General features: G+C 44.7%; 2 protein-coding genes across 2 annotated transcripts in view; one reads left to right on the top strand and one right to left on the bottom strand.

The window, feature by feature from the left end:
* Nucleotides 1-19000, bottom strand: part of LOC137632600 (uncharacterized) — a 252824-nt gene that overhangs the window by 203886 nt on the left and 29938 nt on the right. The window lies entirely within an intron of this gene.
* LOC137632185 (prolyl 3-hydroxylase 2-like) overlaps nt 1-19000 on the top strand; it is an 87355-nt gene that overhangs the window by 51904 nt on the left and 16451 nt on the right. Inside the window, exon 2 of the mRNA XM_068364064.1 lies at nt 1547-1772. Coding sequence (XP_068220165.1) covers nt 1547-1772 — 226 coding nt within the window. The remainder of the gene's footprint in view (nt 1-1546; nt 1773-19000) is intronic.

Here is a 19000-nt window from a genome sequence, read left to right as displayed (position 1 = left end):
GAGGGTCTACCGTAGATTGTGAGTGTATGACGTTTCCCTAAATGTCATAAATGTCTGAAACATGACCAGTCAGTTAGGGAAGGACCATTACACCTGTGGTTTTGTTAATAGTGACCATAGAGGAGACTTACACAGCAGCTCCCTATGGACTTAGCTACTGAGTGACAAACTGACGATCATGCTGTAACACACCACATAGTCTTAAGTTAAACAAAGTAAACCACAGTTCATGCAATCTGCCTAGTAACATAATGATCATTGTCCCCCATCCTAATTAATATGGGAAACTGGAAAATGTTGATTTGCTGCTAATGATTTAACAAATTAGTTTCTAATACTCATTGTACTATAAACATCAAATGCCTCCTATCTACCCCACAATCAATGATCAGAGCAGGAACAGGTCTTCCCAACTCCTGCAGAAGATCAGAAGTGTTGTTATCTGGGGGTGAGACAAGATACTACCCTGTAGGTTGCAGGCAGTGTATCACACAAGTCACAAGTGTATTTGGATACCGTACATCGCTCTGCTATAATTCTTCAGATCACTCGACTCAAAATTTGAATTGACTGGCAGATCACTCTTGTTGGAACAAGAAAGCGACCAAAACAAACATGGCAGCTTTTGATATGCAATGTTATTATGCTACATATGTCTACCATTTTACTAAATAAATGGAATCATACAGTTCTATCATGAACATTGTTTAATCAACTGATGTATGATTATATTTTACATATATCCGGTGTGATTTACTGTTTGTATTATACATAAGTACAGTATTGTAAATGGATTACAAAGAAAATTAAATTATATACAAGTTGCTATAGCAAGATCCATTGGTAGAAGTTGATTGTGCAGGTGATTATAGGAAAACTAATATCAAATTCATAATTACCTTTTTCCTTCGACAAGATGGTTTTATTAAATTTTAATTATTATTATTATTATTATTATTATTATTATTATTATTATTATTATTATTATTATTATTATTATAATTAAAAGTAGTTTAAAAAGATGATGTAAGTTACATTTATAAACTTATGCTCACATGGATTTGTTCTTAATCATTATAATAATTTAGTTGGATAACTAAATGGAATGTAACCAAACAAACTGATGTAAAATAAAAGGAAAAAGTACACCTAATATGTCTGAATGCCAAAAATATGATGGAAAGAACATTGGGCACTTTATTGATCCTTAGTAATAAGGAACTGAAGATCACAACATCACTAAATGATTTTGTGTTTCAGATTTCTTGAATTCATATTACAGTGTGGTTTCCTTCCAACCACATTGTTAAATTAAAAGTAAAATTCCTGTAGTAATGATATGTTAAGTACTTTATGCCTTCTGTTTTATTGGGGAGAATGTTACATAATACTGTACCATACTTTAAAGCTTCTCTCTTTTAGTGGTTAAATAATAAATGTAAAATGATGTTACAGTAAGAACACATTGTACCATAAGTTTTCCAATATTTTTTCGTTTTGTAACAACTTTCGGCATTTGCACTAATTTTATTTTTTCTATACACAGTTGCCGAAAAAAATGCACAGAAGAAAGCTCTGCGGAGAAATTATTCTCTGAATTTCTTACTGATGAAGACAGATTCTTTGAGAAATCTGTTCGTAACACATTATGCCTAGTGAAATGCAAGAAGGATGTTTTTGGGTCCCGTATGGATAGAGTGGCTGAAGGACATGTGGATGAAGACTTTGAAATTCGGAAACCATATGATTATTTACAGCTCTGTTATTATAGGGTAGGTTTGTTGCCAAGTCTAATATGTCATGATATTACACTTATAACTGGTATTAAATACAGGATGATTATAATTTACAGTAGTATAATTTGTTCCTATGTGAATCATCATCATCTCTTACTCCCATTGATGCAAAGGGACTTGGTTAGATTTTGCCAGTTGTCTCCATCTTGAGCTTCTAATTCAATACTTCTCCATTCATCATCTACTTCGCGCTTCATAGTTCTATGTGAATACAGTAAAAGTTTCCGTCCCTTTAATTAGGAGAATTGTCTCTGCAAAGCTCGAACTACTATCGAGTCATTAACAAAGTATTTACTGTACTATAGGTAAAACTACAAAATTAGAGTGGTGAGGGGAGCTATCCATCCACCTGTCTGACTGAGTCAAGCCACTTTTGTTGTTGGCTGCAAGATGAGTGTATGTGTTGCTGCTCCTTTTCATCGCCCCTTTGATTTTAGTTGTTTTATCTTTCCTTTGGACTTGTACAGTATTACTTATGGACATGTTTTTATGTTGGCCATGGATTTTAATCCTAAGTCTACATCAATATGAAGAAATGTGTTGGCAATGAAGTTAAGACATGTTGGTGGTTCATGTTAGATGTGACTGGATCCTATCTCTGTTTTTGTTTGGGGTATTCTTGTATGTAGGATTCCTGATTCCTATGTAGATGGGTTGACTGTGGTCTCTTTCCTTGTGGGTGAGAAGAAAAAGAATAAGGATAAGAACATTCGCTGGCATATTGTGGGGGTTCCTGCCCTTTGTGCTGAACAACCCTTTTTTAAATATTAAACTTAGCCGGTGAATATATAAATAGCTGACGTCTCCGACAGCCCGACAGATTCCAAAAACTCGCGAGTGATCGCCATGAAGGTTGCGGGTGTGCCCACCAGCGCCGACTATCGGCCAGATACCGCATATACTTCTCAACCACTCCAGTTCTTCTCTGTCGGTGTCGCCGACAACATTGGTTCCGCTCGCTTTAGACCTCGAGTTTTCTACCGAATTGGTGAAGTACTTTGTTTTGGTTGTTTTATTGGCTTTCGCTGTGTTGGTGTGTTTCTTCAATAAAACTCTTGAAACCCTTTTTTGGCTTGTGTTTCTTGTTGATGAACTTGGCTTTGATTTGGATTTTCTCTGGTTCAAAATGGCTGACCCTTCTCCTGTATATCGCAAGTGTGCGAGATATTGTAACAAACGTCTTCCCAAGGCCTCTATCGACCCTCATACTGTTTGTTCTAATTGCCGGGGTAAATCCTTCCAATTAGGAGATCGGTGTGAGGAGTGCGTGGTCTTGTCGGAATTCGAGTGGCTAGAGTATGAAAAGTATACTCGTAAGCTCGAAAGAGATAGGGTGAGGAGAAGCTCATCTAGATCTTTGGAATTTTCCTCCTCCCATGCCCCTGAACCTAATCCTTCCCCTGTAGTGGTTGTTCCTGAACCCCCTGCTAGCACTCATGAACCTTCAATGCGGGATATGTTTTTAGCGATTCAAGCATTAGGCGAAAAGGTTGAATCCTTAGCCTCGGACAGGAACCAGCTTATATCCGATGTTAAGTTGTTGAAGTGTCAAAGTGGTAAAGCAGAAAATCTAAGTGGTAAAGTGAAAAGTGCGCAAAATGTGTTTAGTGTTGCGACCGAGGGTTCGTCAGTTCGTGCTTGTCGCTCCCCTAGTCCGAGACCTCTTTCAGGCTCCCCTGCACCAGGGAGAAGTAATGTCGTAGGACTTAAGGGGGCGAGAGGTGTAAACCAGCGTACAGACGTTCCCTCTTTGGTATCAGACGTTTCTCATCAAGAACGTCCTTACCATAAGACGGGTGAGACTAAGTTCTCCTCGTCCTCCGACGACTTGTCGCATAAGAAACCTTGGCACAAGGTATCTAGGCCCTTAAAGCACAAGTCAGTCCCTTCAGGACAGGTCCAGCGTCCTAGCTGTAGCCATTGGGGCAGCTCTGACCACTTGCAGTCATCGGATGACTGTTCGCCTGTTAAACGAAAGCGTAACACGGAGTCTGAGGGTCTCGGTAGAGGCAATGTTTTGCCAGCGCAGACGTTACCGACGTCACGGCCCGTTCCGACTCCCGTTGACCAGAAGTGGGTTGTCCTGCGGGACATGCAGTCTAAGCTTTCCTCCCTTATGGAAGATTATGAGCATGAACAGGTTCACGATGATCCTTTGCTTGCGGTTCGCCAGTGCGATGAACGTGACTCTGGCCTTCAGCCGCCTAAACGAGTGTCTTCTCGTCCGTATGATGTTAGTGCTAACGTTTCGAGTGCTTTGAAACTCGATGCTAGTCGTGTTCCTCGTCATTCACGTCAGTCACGTGACGTAGAACCCCCTTTGCCACAGTCTCGGACTGACGTTCAGCAGCTGCCACCGCAGCCCCGCACTGACGTTCGCCGACCGACTCCGTTGCCTCGACGTGACGTTGAGCGTCTGTCGCCGCAGTCGGAAGTTGTTTTGCCTGCTCAGACCCTGCAGTCAATGCAGTCTCGACGTGATGTCGAACGACAATCAACTCAAGCTGTTGTTGTTTGTCAGCCACAAGACTTTCAGTCCTTACAACCGCGGCGTGACGTCGTTTCCTCAGCTGTTGCTGCTGCTCCGTCGCTTGTTGACATTGCCTGTCAAGCGTTGCCTCCTCGGCATGTCTCTCCGTATCACGAGACTCGGCAGTTGTCGGACGAAGTTCCGTCGGATGAGGAAGTCGTTGATCCCCTTCCAACTGATATGCCTTTGGGGACTTTTTCAGATGGAGAGGAGCCTAAAGTTGCTCAGCCCTCTCTTGATTTTAAAAAGACCATGCTTATTTTTAAGGAACTTTTTCCTGACCATTTTGTGACTGCTGCTCCTCGTTCGCCTCCATCAGAGTTCACGCTGGGCCTAGCTGCTTCGACGCCGTCGTTCACTAAGCTAGTGCTCTCTCGCTCTTCTAAGAGAGCTTTGCGTTTACTAGGCGACTGGTTGATGACCAGGAGGAGTTTTAAACTGGCTTCTCGAGCGAGCGTCTGGTATGACACGGGAGAAGTTCTCGGCTTGGGAGTGCCTGCCTCTGCCCAGGGAGACTTCTCAAGCCTCGTAGACTCTCCTCGTCGTCTGGCCATGAGACGCTCAAAAGTTTGCTGGTCCTCTTCAGACCTTGATCATCTCCTCAAAGGAGTTTATAGGGCCTTTGAAGTTTTTAACTTCTTGGATTGGTCGCTGGGAGCCTTGAGCAGGAAGATCTCTTCAGCTGACCGTGATGTATCTGTGCAAATTATGTCCTGCATGGACAAAGCTATCCGTGATGGCTCTAATGAACTCGCTGCTACATTTACGACAGGAGTCCTTAAGAAGAGGGAGACTCTTTGTTCGTTCCTGTCTGCAGGAGTAACCCCCTGTCAAAGGTCAGAGCTACTCTTTGCGCCGTTGTCTTCTGCCTTGTTCCCACAGCAGTTGATTAAGGATATCGCAGCATCTCTAGTACAAAAGGATACCCATGACTTGATGGCCACGTCGGCGCGTAAGGCTGCTCCTTCGTCCTCTTATGTCGTTAGACCTAAGTTCGATACTCCAGCGACGAGATTTATCCCGCCCTTTCGTGGCAGAGCTCCCAGTAAGGGAGGTGCTCGTGCCGATAGTAAGAGAGGTAAGAGGAGAGGATCTAAGTCCTCCCGTGGCAGAGTCTGACTGCCCACGTCCTCAGACAGCGGTAGGGGCCACATTAACCAACTTCTGGCAGGCCTGGGAGAAGAGGGGTGCAGACCGGGAGTCTGTTTTGTTGCTAAAGGAGGGGTACAAAATACCTTTTGTACGGAGACCTCCTCTAGTAAAAGTCCTTATAGACCTCTCTCCCAAGTATCGAGAGGAGTCAAAGAGACAGGCATTACATCTGCAGGTGTCTCAGTTGCTAGAGAAGGGGGCGGTGGTGAAAGTCTCGGACCTTCAATCACCGGGGTTTTACAACCGTCTCTTCCTAGTTCCAAAGCATACAGGAGGTTGGAGGCCGGTGCTGGATGTCAGTGCTCTCAACGTTTTTGTTGTCAAAACAAAATTTACGATGGAGACCACCAAATCCGTTCTAGCAGCAGTCAGAGAGGGAGACTGGATGGTCTCTCTCGACTTGCAGGATGCGTACTTCCACATTCCTATACACCCAGATTCTCAGCCGTATCTGAGGTTTGTATACAGGAATGTGGTGTACCAATTCCGAGCACTGTGCTTCGGCCTCAGCCCTGCTCCTCTTGTTTTTACGAGGCTCATGAGAAATGTAGCAAAATTTCTACATTTGTCGGGGATTCGAGCCTCCCTGTACCTGGACGACTGGCTGCTCAGAGCGTCGTCCTGTCATCGCTGTCTGCAGGACCTTCAATGGATGTTGGATCTTGCAAAGGAGTTGGGCCTGTTGGTGAACATAGAGAAGTCTCAGCTGATTCCCTCCCAAACGATTCTCTATTTGGGGATGGAGATACAGAGTCTAGCTTTTCGGGCTTTTCCGTCTGCCACCAGGATAGAGCAAGCCTTGCTCAAAGTCCGTCTCATGCTAGAGAAAGACCATTGCTCTGTGAGAAGTTGGATGAGCCTCCTAGGGACGCTATCATCCCTGGAACAGTTTATCTCTCTAGGGAGACTTCACCTTCGCCCTCTCTTGTTCCATTTAGACTCCCATTGGAACAAGGACAAAACTTTGGAGGCGGTCTCGATCCCGATCTCCGAATCAGTCAAGACTTGCCTGAGCTGGTGGGACAGCAATATACGTCTTCGAGAAGGTCTGTCCCTGGCAGTCAAGAACCCAAACCATGTGTTATTTTCAGACGCGTCGGATTTGGGTTGGGGAGCGACTCTGGACAGTCTGGAATGTTCGGGTCTTTGGACGACAGATCAGAGGAGCCTTCACATCAACTGCAAGGAGCTGTTGGCTGTTCATTTAGCACTGACGAGTTTCGAGAGTCTACTTCGAAACAAGGTGGTAGAAGTGAATGCGGACAACACCATGGCCTTGGCGTACATCTCCAAGCAAGGAGGCACTCACTCCCACGCTCTGTTCGTCATCGCAAGGGACCTCCTCATCTGGTCAAAAGATCGAGGCATCTCACTGTTGACGAGGTTCGTCCAAGGGAAATTGAACGTCTTGGCGGACTGTCTCAGTCGGAGAGGTCAGGTGATCCCTACAGAATGGACCCTCCACAAGGATGTGTGCAAGTGTCTTTGGATGACTTGGGGTCAGCCCACCATAGACCTCTTTGCGACCTCGCTGACCAAAAGGCTCCCAACTTATTGCTCTCCAGTCCCAGATCCAGAGGCGGCCCACATAGATGCCTTTCTGTTGGACTGGTCTCACCTGGACGCTTACGCATTTCCGCCGTTCAAGATCCTCAACAAGGTGTTACAGAAGTTCGCCTCTCACGAAGGGACAAGGTTGACGTTGGTTGCTCCCCTCTGGCCCGCGAGAGAGTGGTTCACAGAGGTACTTCTATGGCTGGTAGACGTCCCAAGGAGTCTGCCCTTACAGATGGATCTCTTACGGCAGCCTCACGTAAGGAGACTTCATCAAAGCCTCCCCGCACTTCGTCTGACTGCCTTCAGACTATCGAAAGACTCTCGAGAGCTCGAGGATTTTCGAAGGAGGCAGCCAGAGCGATCGCGAGGGCTAGGAGATCATCTACTATCAAGGTCTACCAGTTGAAGTGGGAGGTATTTAGAGAGTGGTGCAAGTCCTCCTCTATTTCCTCTTCCAGTACCTCTGTAGCACAAATTGCGGACTTTCTCCTGCATCTGAGAAATGTTCGCTCCCTCTCTGCTCCCACCATTAAAGGCTACAGGAGCATGTTGGCGTCTGTTTTCAGACATAAAGGCTTGGATCTGTCAAATAACAAAGATCTCCAAGACCTCCTTAAGTCTTTCGAGACCTCTAAGGAGCGTCGTATGTCAACTCCTGCTTGGAAATTGGACGTGGTACTACAGTTCCTAATGTCAGACAGGTTTGAGCCATTACATTCAGCCTCCCTGAAGGATCTTACCCTCAAGACACTTTTTTTGGTGAACTTGACTTCGGCTAAAAGGGTCAGTGAGATCCATGCTTTTAGTAAGAACATCGGCTTCTCTACGAATAAAGCTATATGTTCTCTTCAACTTGGTTTTTTGGCCAAGAACGAACTGCCGTCTCGTCCTTGGCCTAAATCTTTTGAAATACCTAGTCTGTCAGAAATCGTAGGTAATGAAGTTGAAAGAGTGCTGTGCCCCTTTAGAGCTCTTAAGTTTTACTTAGCTCGAACTAAACCAATACGAGGTGGTTCTGAGGCCTTATGGTGCTCCGTTAAGAAGCCCTCATTGCCCATGTCTAAAAATGCGTTATCGTACTTTATTAGACTTTTAATCCGGGAAGCACATTCTCATTTAAATGAGAAAGATCGTTGTTTGCTTAAGGTCAAGACTCACGAAGTGAGAGCAATAGCGACTTTGGTGGCTTTTAAGCAAAACAGATCTCTTCGAAGTATTATGGACGCGACCTTTTGGAGGAGCAAGTCAGTGTTCGCTTCATTTTACTTAAAAGACGTCCAGACTCTTTATGAGGACTGCTACACCCTGGGTTCATTCGTTGCAGCGAGTGCAGTAGTGGGTGAGGGTTCTACCACTACATTCCCTTAATCCCAATATCCTTTTAATCTTCTCTTGAAATGTTTTTTAATCTCGTCTTGGGTTGTACGGAAGACTAGGAAGTCTTTCGCAATCTTTTTGATTTAGCGGGTGGTCAAATGTTGTTTCTTGAGAGCGCCCAGATTAAGGGTATTGATGAGGTCCTGTTATAGGGGTGTTCGCCCTGGATATAACAGCTCCTGGGAGTCTTTCAGCATCCTGAGAGGATGACTGGGCTTCGTGAGGAAAGCGGACTAATGAGGCAGAGTAATCATCAGAGTCAGCTTCCTTACCAGGTACCTATACTTAAGTTGGTTTTTTATGAAATATTTGTCAAAAAACTCTTGAGCATATACGCCTTTATTGTATTAATACTGGTCTCTACCCACCACCATGGGTGTGAATCAGCTATTTATATATTCACCAGCTAAGTTTAATATTTAAAAATGATATTTTCCTTATAAAATAAATTTTTGAATATACTTACCCGGTGAATATATAAGATTAAATGTCCTCCCTTCCTCCCCGATAGAGACCCAGCGGACTGAGAAGAACTGGAGTGGTTGAGAAGTATATGCGGTATCTGGCCGATAGTCGGCGCTGGTGGGCACACCCGCAACCTTCATGGCGATCGCTCGCGATGGAATCGGGCCGTCGGAGATGTCAGCTATTTATATATTCACCGGGTAAGTATATTCAAAAATTTATTTTATAAGGAAAATATCATTTTATTCCTTTCTGTCTCTTCCACAACTCGGTCCTTCTCCATCATCTTTGTATATACCTTAGCCTAGGTCTGAAAGGAGTAGATGTACAGAGAAAGGTTACTATAACCCTCTCTTGTAGTGTGGCCCCTTTTATGCTGAGGTATTTTCCCCTAATGAGAGTCTGAAATATGCCCACAAATGTAATGTCTGTATGAAGAGTTTGTTGCCATTCTTTGTACATTTCAGGTTCACCTTCAGTCAGTGCTTTTAGGGAGAAGCTTGCTGTGGCCAGATCATTCTCCTGTAACAGTGACAGTGTTGTGCATTGTAGTGTAGTGCCTCCATTGAACGTAAGTAGTGATCTGTTTTATGGTTCTGGCCGATAAAGCCCCTTACTTCACGTGAGCCCCACCCTCCTCGGATATACAGACTACGACGACTCTGGGTGCAGTCGTGGAGAGTGCCTGTCTAACAACGGTAGGAGTGAGCTTACTACTTTTCCCCTTCCTCTTCATGCTCTTCCTTCTTTTCTGTGGATGCTGTTTCCCTCAAGAAGAAAAAGAACAAGTTTCATAATAACTGTAGGGGCATTTACTGGAAATCTTGCCAAACATTTTACAACTTGCCTTCTCCTTTGAGAGAGGGTGATGGAGGGGGTTAGTCTACCCAAGCATGGGCCCAGCTTGACAGCTGCCACAATTGCACTATGTGAAAGAGGTTTGTGACCACACTCCTTCACCATTCCCTTAGGGATTTTCTTGACTACTTTTTCATCTTGTGACGCTTCGGTGACATGATTGATTGATTGAGTTTAAGTTTTCTGGTATCCTGACATCTAGGTCATTGATGCCGGGATGTACTGGTTGACCTACTAACTACTCCCCTATTCACCAGAGGGAGCTAATTGTGGTGTAGTGTCTGACTGTATATTGATTGGTGGTGCTAGGGACCTCTTGGTTAATGGGAATCTGGAACACTGATGTCCCTTCATCGTCTGGCCCCCTTAATTGTGTCCTCAGTGGGATTTTTGGACAGGATCGTACTTACTCTATGGAGCTTGAACAGTTGTCCGCGCGGCTTTTCCTGTTTTCGTTCCCTTTGTAGGATGAAGTGGCTTTGTAGGTTAGAATTCCGGAGGAGATTGATGATACTTGCCTACCTTACTCACTTAGCAAAGGAAGTTCTACATCCTGTAAGAGATCTACGCTGCTCTTGTACTGGTTAACCTGTATGACTGTGGACTGAATCCCTGCCTTCCCATAGAATAAATATGAAAAGATGCTGCATTACTACAAATTAAGTGGCTATGGAATTCACCGCCATGTCTTTTTTCCAGGCTTTATCATTGCTTGACCAAGTGGTCAGCTGCAGTAACAGATTATTTTTTTAGTAAGAATAGCGTTTAGCAACCTCTGATAACTTGCAACATTTTGCAGGCTGGTTTGTAAGGAGGGAATGCTGTGCAACCTCTGATGACTTGGCAATATTATGTAGGCTGGTTTGTCTGGAGAGAATGCTGCGCAACCTCTGATGATTTGGCAACATTACGCAGACTGGTTTGTCTGGAGGGAATGCTGCGCAACCTCTGATGACTTGGCAACATTATGCGGGCTGGTTTGTATAGAGGGAATGTTGCGCACCCTCTGATGACTTGGCAACATTACGCAGGCTGGTTTGTCTGGGGGGGGGGGGATGCTGCACACCCTCTGATGACTTGGTAACCTTCCACAGGCTGGTTTGTCTGGAGGGAATGCTGCGCAACCTCTGACAACTTGGCAACATTCTGCAGGCTGGTTTGTCTGGAGGGAATGTTGCGCAACCTCTGATGACCTGGCAACATTACGCAGGCTAGTTTGTCTGGAGGGAATGCTGCACAACCTCTGATGACTTGGTAACATTACGCAGGCTGGTTTGTCTGGAGGGAATGCTGCACAACCTCTGACAACTTGGCAACATTACGCTGGATGGTTTGTCTGGAGAGAATGCTGCACAACCTCTAACGACCTGGCAACATTACGCAGGATGGTTCGTGTGGAGAGAATGCTGCGCAACCTCTAACGACCTGGCAACATTACGCAGGATGGTTTATCTGAAGGGAATGCTGCACAACCTCTGATGACTTGGCAACATTCCGCAGGCTGGTTTATCTGGAGGGAATGCTGCACAACCTCTGACTACTTGGCAACATTCCGCAGGCTGGTTTATCTGAAGGGAATGCTGCACAACCTCTGATGACTTGGCAACATTCTGCAGGCTGTTTTATCTGGAGGGAATGCTGCACAACCTCTGACTACTTGGCAACATTCCGCAGGCTGGTTTATCTTGAGGGAATGCTGCACAACCTCTGACTACTTGGCAACATTCCGCAGGCTGGTTTATCTGGAGGGAATGCTGCACAACCTCTGACTACTTGGCAACATTCCGCAGGCTGGTTTATCTGGAGAGAATGCTGCACAACCTGACTACTTGGCAACATTCCGCAGGCTGGTTTATCTGGAGGGAATGCTGCGTAACCTCTGACTACTTGGCAACATTCCGCAGGCTAGTTTGTCTGGAGGGAATGATGCACAACCTCTAATGACTTGGCCACATTACGCAGGCTGGTTTGTCTGGAGGGAATGCAGCGCAACCCTGATGACTTGGCAACATTACGCAGGCTGGTTTGTCTGGAGGGAATGCTGCACAACCTCTGATGACTTGGTAACATTCCGCACCGCAGGATGGTTTATCTGAAAGGAATGATACACTACCTCTGATGACTTGGCAACATTCCGCAGGCTAGTTTGTCTGGAGGGAAAGCTGCTCAACCTCTGACGACTTGGTAACATTACGCACGATGGTTTGTCTGGAGAGAATGCTGCGCAACCTCTAACGTCCTGGCAACATTACGCAGGCTGGTTTATCTGAAGGGAATGCTGCGGAACCCTGACGACTTAGCAACATTATGCAGGCTGGTTTGTCTGGAGGGAATGCTGCACAACCTCTGATGACTTGGTAACATTCCGCAGGCTGGTTTGTCTGAAGGGAATGCTGCACAACCTCTGACAACTTGGCAACATTCTGTAGGCTGGTTTGTCTGGAGGGAATGCTGCACAACCTTTGATGACTTGGTAACATTGTGCAGGCTGGTTTGTCTGAAGGGAATGCTGCGCAACCTCTAACGACTTGGGAACATTACGCAGACTGGTTTGTATGTAGGGAATGCTGCGCAATCCTGACAACTAAGCAGCCTTATGCAGGCTAGGTTGTCTGGAGGGAATGCTGCACAACCTCTAACGTCCTGGCAACATTACGCAGGCTGGTTTATCTGAAGGGAATGCTGAGGAACCCTGACGACTTAGCAACATAATGCAGGCTGGTTTGTGTGGAGGGAATGCTGCACAACCTCTGATGACTTGGTAACATTCCGAAGGCTGGTTTGTCTGGAGGGAATGCTGCACAACCTCTGACAACTTGGCAACATTCTGTAGGCTGGTTTGTCTGGGGGGAATGCTGCACAACCTCTGACGACTTAGCAATATTCCGCAGGCTAGTTTGTCTGGAGGGAAAGTTGCGCAACCTCTGACGACCTGGCAACATTTTGCAAGCTGGTTTATCTGAAAGGAATGCTGCGCAACCCTGACGACTTGGCAACATTATGCAGGATGGTTTGTCGGGAGGTAATGCTACACAACCCTGATGTCTTGGCAACATCACGCAGGCTGGTTTTTCTGAAGGGAATGCTGCGCAACTTCTGACGACCTGCCAACATTACACAGGCTGGTTTGTCTGGAGGGAATGCTGCGCAACCTGCGATGACTTGGCAACATTACGCAGGCTGGTTTGTCTGGAGGGAATGCTGCACAACCTCTGATGAGTTGGTAACATTCCGCAGGCTGGTTTGTATGTAGGGAAAGCTGTGCAACCTCTGACGACTTGGCAACATTACGCAGGATGGTTTGTCTGGAGAGAATGCTAAGCAACCTAACGACCTGGCAACATTACGCAGGATGGTTTGTTTGTAGAGAATGCTGCGCAACCTCTAACGACCTGGCAACATTACGCAAGTAGGTTTATCTGAAGGGAATGCTGCACAACTTCTGACGACTTGGCAACCTTCCGCAGATTAGTTTGTATGGAGGGAGAGCTGTGCAACCTCTGACAACTTGACAACATTACACAGGATGGTTTGTCTGGAGAGAATGCTGCGCGGCCTTTAACGACCTGGCAACATTACGCAGGATGGTTTATCTGGAGGGAATGGTGCGTAACCCTGACGACTTGGCAACATTCCGCAGGCTAGTTTGTTTGAAGAGAATGCTGCGCAACCTGTGACGACTTGGCAACATTACGCAGACTGGTTTGTATGGAGGGAATGCTGCGCAACCCTGATGACTTTGCAGCATTATGCAGGCTGGTTTGTCTGGAGGGAATGCTGCACAACCTCTGACGACTTAGCAACATTCCGCAGGCTAATTTGTCTGGAGGGAAAGTTGCGCAACCTCTAACGACCTGGCAATATTACGCAGGCTGGTTTATCTAAAGGGAATGCTGCGCAACCCTGACGACTTGGCAACATTACGCATGCTGGTTTGTCTGGAGGTAATGCTACACAACCTTGATGACTTGGCAACATCACGCTGACAGGTTTGTCTGAAGGGAATGCTGCGCAACTTCTGACGACTCGCCAACATTACTCGGGCTGGTTTGTTTTGAGGGAATGCTGCGCAACCTCTGATGACTTGGCAATTTTCTGCAGGCTGGTTTGTCTTGATGGAATGCTGCGCAACCTCTGATGACTTGGCAATTTTCTGCAGGCTGGTTTGTCTTGAGGAAATGCTGCACAACCTCTGATGACTTGGCAACATTGCGTAGGCTAGTTTGTCTTGAGGGAATACTGCGCAACCTCTGACGACTTGGCAACATTCTGCAGGCTGGTTTGTCTTGAGGGAATGCTGCGCAACCTCTGATGACTTTGCAACATTTCATAGGCTGGTTTGTCTCAAGGGAATGCTGCACAACCTCTGATGACCTGGTAACATTCCACAGGATGGTTTTTCTGGAGGTAATGCTGCACAACGTCTAACAACTTGGCAACATTACGCAGGCTGGTTTGTCTGTAGGGAATGCCGTGCAACCTCTGATGACTTGGCTACATTATGCATTATGTAGGCTGGTTTGTCTTATTGCCTTATTTTTTGTTTGGGTTCCCCCAGGTCCCTCAGTGTGAGGCACCTCGTATATCCACCAGAGAGTTGCTAATGCATCTTCCGGTGTATTTTGCATCTTCCAGTTTTGGATGGTCTGGGATGCATCTTAGGTATTTATCGAGCTTATTCTTAAACACATCTACACTCACTCCTGATATGTTTCTTAGATGAGCTGGCAGTACATTAAATAGTCGCTGCATTATCGATGCTGGTGCGTAGTGAATTAATGTCCTGTGCGCCTTTCTTAGTTTACCTGGAATATTTTTTGGCACTATTAATCTACCTCGGCTTGCTCTTTCTGATATTTTAAGTTCTATGATGTTTTCAGTAATTCCTTCTATTTGCTTCCATGCTTGTATTATCATGTAGCGTTCTCTTCTCCTTTCTAGACTGTATAGTTTTAAAAATTGCAGTCTTTCCCAGTAGTCAAGGTCCTTAACTTCTTCTATACTAGCAGTATAGGACCTTTGTACACACTATTTGTGCAATATCCTTTTGTTAGTGTGGGTACCATATCACATTGCAGTACTCGAGTGTACTACGTACATAAGTTTTGTAAGGCATAATCATGTGTTCAGCTTTTCTTGTTTTAAAGTGTCTGAATAACATTCCCATTTTTGCTTTACATTTAGCCAACAGTGTTGCTATTTGGTCCTTGCATAACATATTCCTATTTAACATTACACCAAGGTCTTTAATTGCTCCCTTGATTGTGATTGTCTCATTATTAGGTCCCTTGTATGCATATACCATTCTTTCTCTGTTTCCATAATTTATTGATTCAAATTTATCGGAGTCAAATACCATCCTATTTATCTCCGCCCATTCATATATTTTGTTTAGATCTCTTTGTAGTGAGTTCCTATCTTCATCACAAGTAATTTCTCTACTTATTCTTGTGCCATCGGCGAAACTTCTCACTACGGAGTTTTCAACATCACAGTGTATGTCTGAGATCATAATAACAAACAGCAGTGCAGCTAATACCGTACCTTGTGGCACACCCGATATTACCTGGGCTTCATCTGATTTCTCGTCATTTGCAACCACTATCTGTTTTCTGTTTTGCAGGAATTCTTTTACCCATTTTCCTATCTTTCCCACAATATTATGCTTTCTCATTTTTTTCTCCAATATGTTATGGTCTACCTTGTCAAAGGCTTTTGCAAACAGGGAATGCTGCACGACCTCTGATGACTTGGTAACATTCCGTAGGCTGGTTTGTCTGGAGGGAATGCTGCGCAATCTCTAACGACTTAGCAACATTATGCAGGATGGTTTGTCTGAAGGGAATGCTGTACAACCTCTGACGACTTGGCAACATTCTGGAGGCTGGTTTGTCTTGAGAGAATGCTGCACAACCTCTGATGACTTGGTAACATTACGTAGGCTGGTTTGTCTGGAGGGAATGCTGCACAACCTCTGATGACTTGGTAACATTCTATAGGCTAGTTTATCTGGAGGGAATGCTGCGCAACCTCTAACGACTTGGCAACATTCTGCAGGCTGGTTTGTCTTGAGGGAATGCTGCACAACGTCTGATTACTTGGTAACATTACGTAGGCTGGTTTGTCTGGAGGGAATGCTGCACAACGTCTGATTACTTGGTAACATTACGTAGGCTGGTTTGTCTGGAGGGAATGCTGCACAACCTCTGATGACTTGGTAACATTCTACAGGCTGGTTTGTCTGGAGGGAATGCTGCGCAACCTCTAACGACTTGGCAAAATTACGCAGGCTGGTTTGTCTGGAGGGAATGCTGCACAACCTCTGATGACTTGGTAACATTCCGCAGGTGGGTTTGTCTGGAGGGAATGCTGCACAACCTCTGATGACTTGGTAACATTCCGCAGGTGGGTTTGTCTGGAGGGAATGCTGCGTAATCTCTAACGACTTAGCAATATTATGCAGGCTGGTTTGTCTGGAGGGAATGTTGTGCAACCTCTCATGACTTGGCAACATTCTGCAGGCTGGTTTGTCTGGAGGGAATGCTGCGCAACCTCTAAGAACTTGGCAACATTATGCAGGCTGGTTTGTCTGGAGGGAATGCTGCGCAACCTCTGATGACTTGGCAACATTACGCAGACTTGTTTGTCTGGAGGGAATGCTGCACAACCTCTGATGACTTGGTAATATTCCACAGGCAGGTTTGACTGAAGGGAGTGCTGCGCAACCTCTGACATTGTGGCAACATTCCGCAGGCTGGTTTGTCTGGATGGAAAGCTGCGGAACCTCTGACGACTTGGCAAAATTACGCAGGCTGGTTTGTCTGGAGCGAATGCTGGTACCTTCCTTGTATACAAAACATTCAGCCAGTGAGTCATCTTTTAGTTGAAAAAAGAAAAATTTACTGTGTTTTCCTCCTATTTTTCTCTTTTGGTTACAAGACTGCGGTAGCTGGCATATATGTAACCAATTGTTGCTGAGCTCTCTGTTACTCCCTCTTAATTAAGGGGAAAGCAGTGGAGTGGTGAAAGACGGCCAATAAAAAAACTGGCCATGTCTTCCATCTTGTGTTTGAGGAGAGTACTGGCTACCTTAAAGCCTAGAAGCACACTCCACCTACTTCTTCCTTGCCAAGTGTGTCGGATGTTTTGTCCCTTTGGAGCCCCTTCCAGGCTCAGTCCAAGAAGGGAGGCAAGGAGAATTGAAAGGAGAGGGATGCTGAGGTAAGTAAACCTCTTCTCCAATTGCCATGAGTAGGAGAATGCTTGTCATGTCATTTAGCAATGTGGAAACGATAAGGGATTGAGCCTCGTGTAGTGAATGTCATTGAGGGCACTTGGGACCCTCTCCAGGACCATCAACCCTCCTCTCACTTGTTCCAATTCTGTCCAGAGCTCCCTTGCATGATCTCGAAAAGCCATGGCTTTGTCAACAGAGATGAGAACGATGTTCATAAAAAACGTGCTGTGTGAGAAGTTGTCTGGAGGATTGAGATAGTTTATTAACCTCTCTCCGTTGCACTTCATTTCGTAAAGTTTTCCATCAGAGAAGGAAACTTTAGATTTGAAGGACCCATATTCATGGATGCTGGTCCATCAATACTATTGATTCTTGAAAGTATTGAACCTTTGCTTTGTCCTCAAAAGAGTACTGTAGTGTAAAAGCTCAAAAGTCCTATGCTTTGGCCTGGCTCCTGCTCCACAGGTGTTCACATGAATGTTTACCTTAGTGTTATTTTGGGCCCAATTACACAAGGTTCATTTGCTTAGGTAATCTTATGTTTAGCTGATCCTCCCGTTACAGTGGTTTGCGGACTGTGGCCAGACGTAGCATGCATACTGAACATTACACACTACACTCGTATAGGCAAAGTATAGGTCTCTCGATTGTCTTTACTTGTGTTTTAAAAAGTACAGCTTGAATCGTTTTATTCTATGATACAAGAATACAATTAGCAGGTAAAAACTTTCAATCAGAAATGATATCACCCTACTATATAGCTATTTTCTACCCCTATCAATTAAGGATTTCCTGTCGGGATCATTAACTCCACTATGCCCTTTCTTGATGACACTGTCGTTAACCCAAGCCAATGGCACCACATCAGACATGTAGGTGTGGGTATGTTCAGTAAATAACATTGATTATGATGATCCATGCATCTTTGGAATGACATGTTTCGATCACTTTGTCTTTGAAATCGACACGCTTAATCATGACAGCAGTACTTTGTTCTATTCATCTGAGTTACCTTTAATTACATCCAACAGCAACAAATTAGATTCTTGTAAATACCACATGAAACAAAGACCTCAGTATTCAGGTGATACCTGTCTGCTTTTGGTGGCAAACTCAACACTGATTGTTGATATCGATTCTAGGTTGCATTCATTTTGTGTGAAACGTGAGAGTAGGTTACTGTTACCAACACTCGAATCTCCAATTAGCACAACTTTGAATAAACAATCATATTCATCGTCCCTGTTCCCCATTTTTCATTGGCGAAAATGACCAAAAGTAAACAAATATACTGTATTTCGGAAATTAAACGGCCACCAATGTCAAAACGAGAATTTTATCACAAATTTTCTGTCTCCATAAACTGGACGGAGGTTTGAAATATAATCAACTAATCTTTTCAGGTCGATTAGAACTGAGACGTCTGAAATATAACCGGATCAGAACAGAGATGTTCCTCACGATCAACTAAGATGGCAGACCATTAGGCCTATACCTGATTCCCTACTGAGTGTAGGGCATGAAGTCAGTTCCTGTTAAGAGAAATAAAAACGGATAAAACATTTTTAGGGGCTTGAGGCTCATTAAACAAAAACAATGAAAAAATAGAAAAAATTACAAATTTGCAAGTAATTTGTATTTTTCCTAACACAACCAATTAGTAATTTTTTTTTTTTTTTCCACACAAACCCTTATTCATTGTACCGTCTTCAGGGTGATAGTCACTAACCGATTGAGACTGCTTTTTTTTATTTTTGTAATGACCTTGTGATTGTGATAAACTGGGAAAAGTTTGACCTTACAACCAAGTACAATCAGCCGCAACGCTTCGCAAGGATTCGGTAACAGAGACAAGCACAATTTCACCAATATTTGCTGCCCTAGGGTAGGATAACTCTTAACCTAACAACTCACTGCCCATTGCCTACACTTGGAAAATTAACACTAAGTACTGCCAAATATTGATTTTACTTAGTTTCTATCACAGTATACTGTAATTACAGTCATACCTCTTCACGAAAGAATCCG

This window comes from Palaemon carinicauda, chromosome 41 (genome assembly GCF_036898095.1).
Source record: "Palaemon carinicauda isolate YSFRI2023 chromosome 41, ASM3689809v2, whole genome shotgun sequence".
Taxonomy (NCBI): Eukaryota; Metazoa; Arthropoda; class Malacostraca; order Decapoda; family Palaemonidae; genus Palaemon; species Palaemon carinicauda.
The sequence above is the reverse complement of the archived record's forward strand: the minus strand, read 5'-3'. Positions and strand labels throughout refer to the sequence as shown.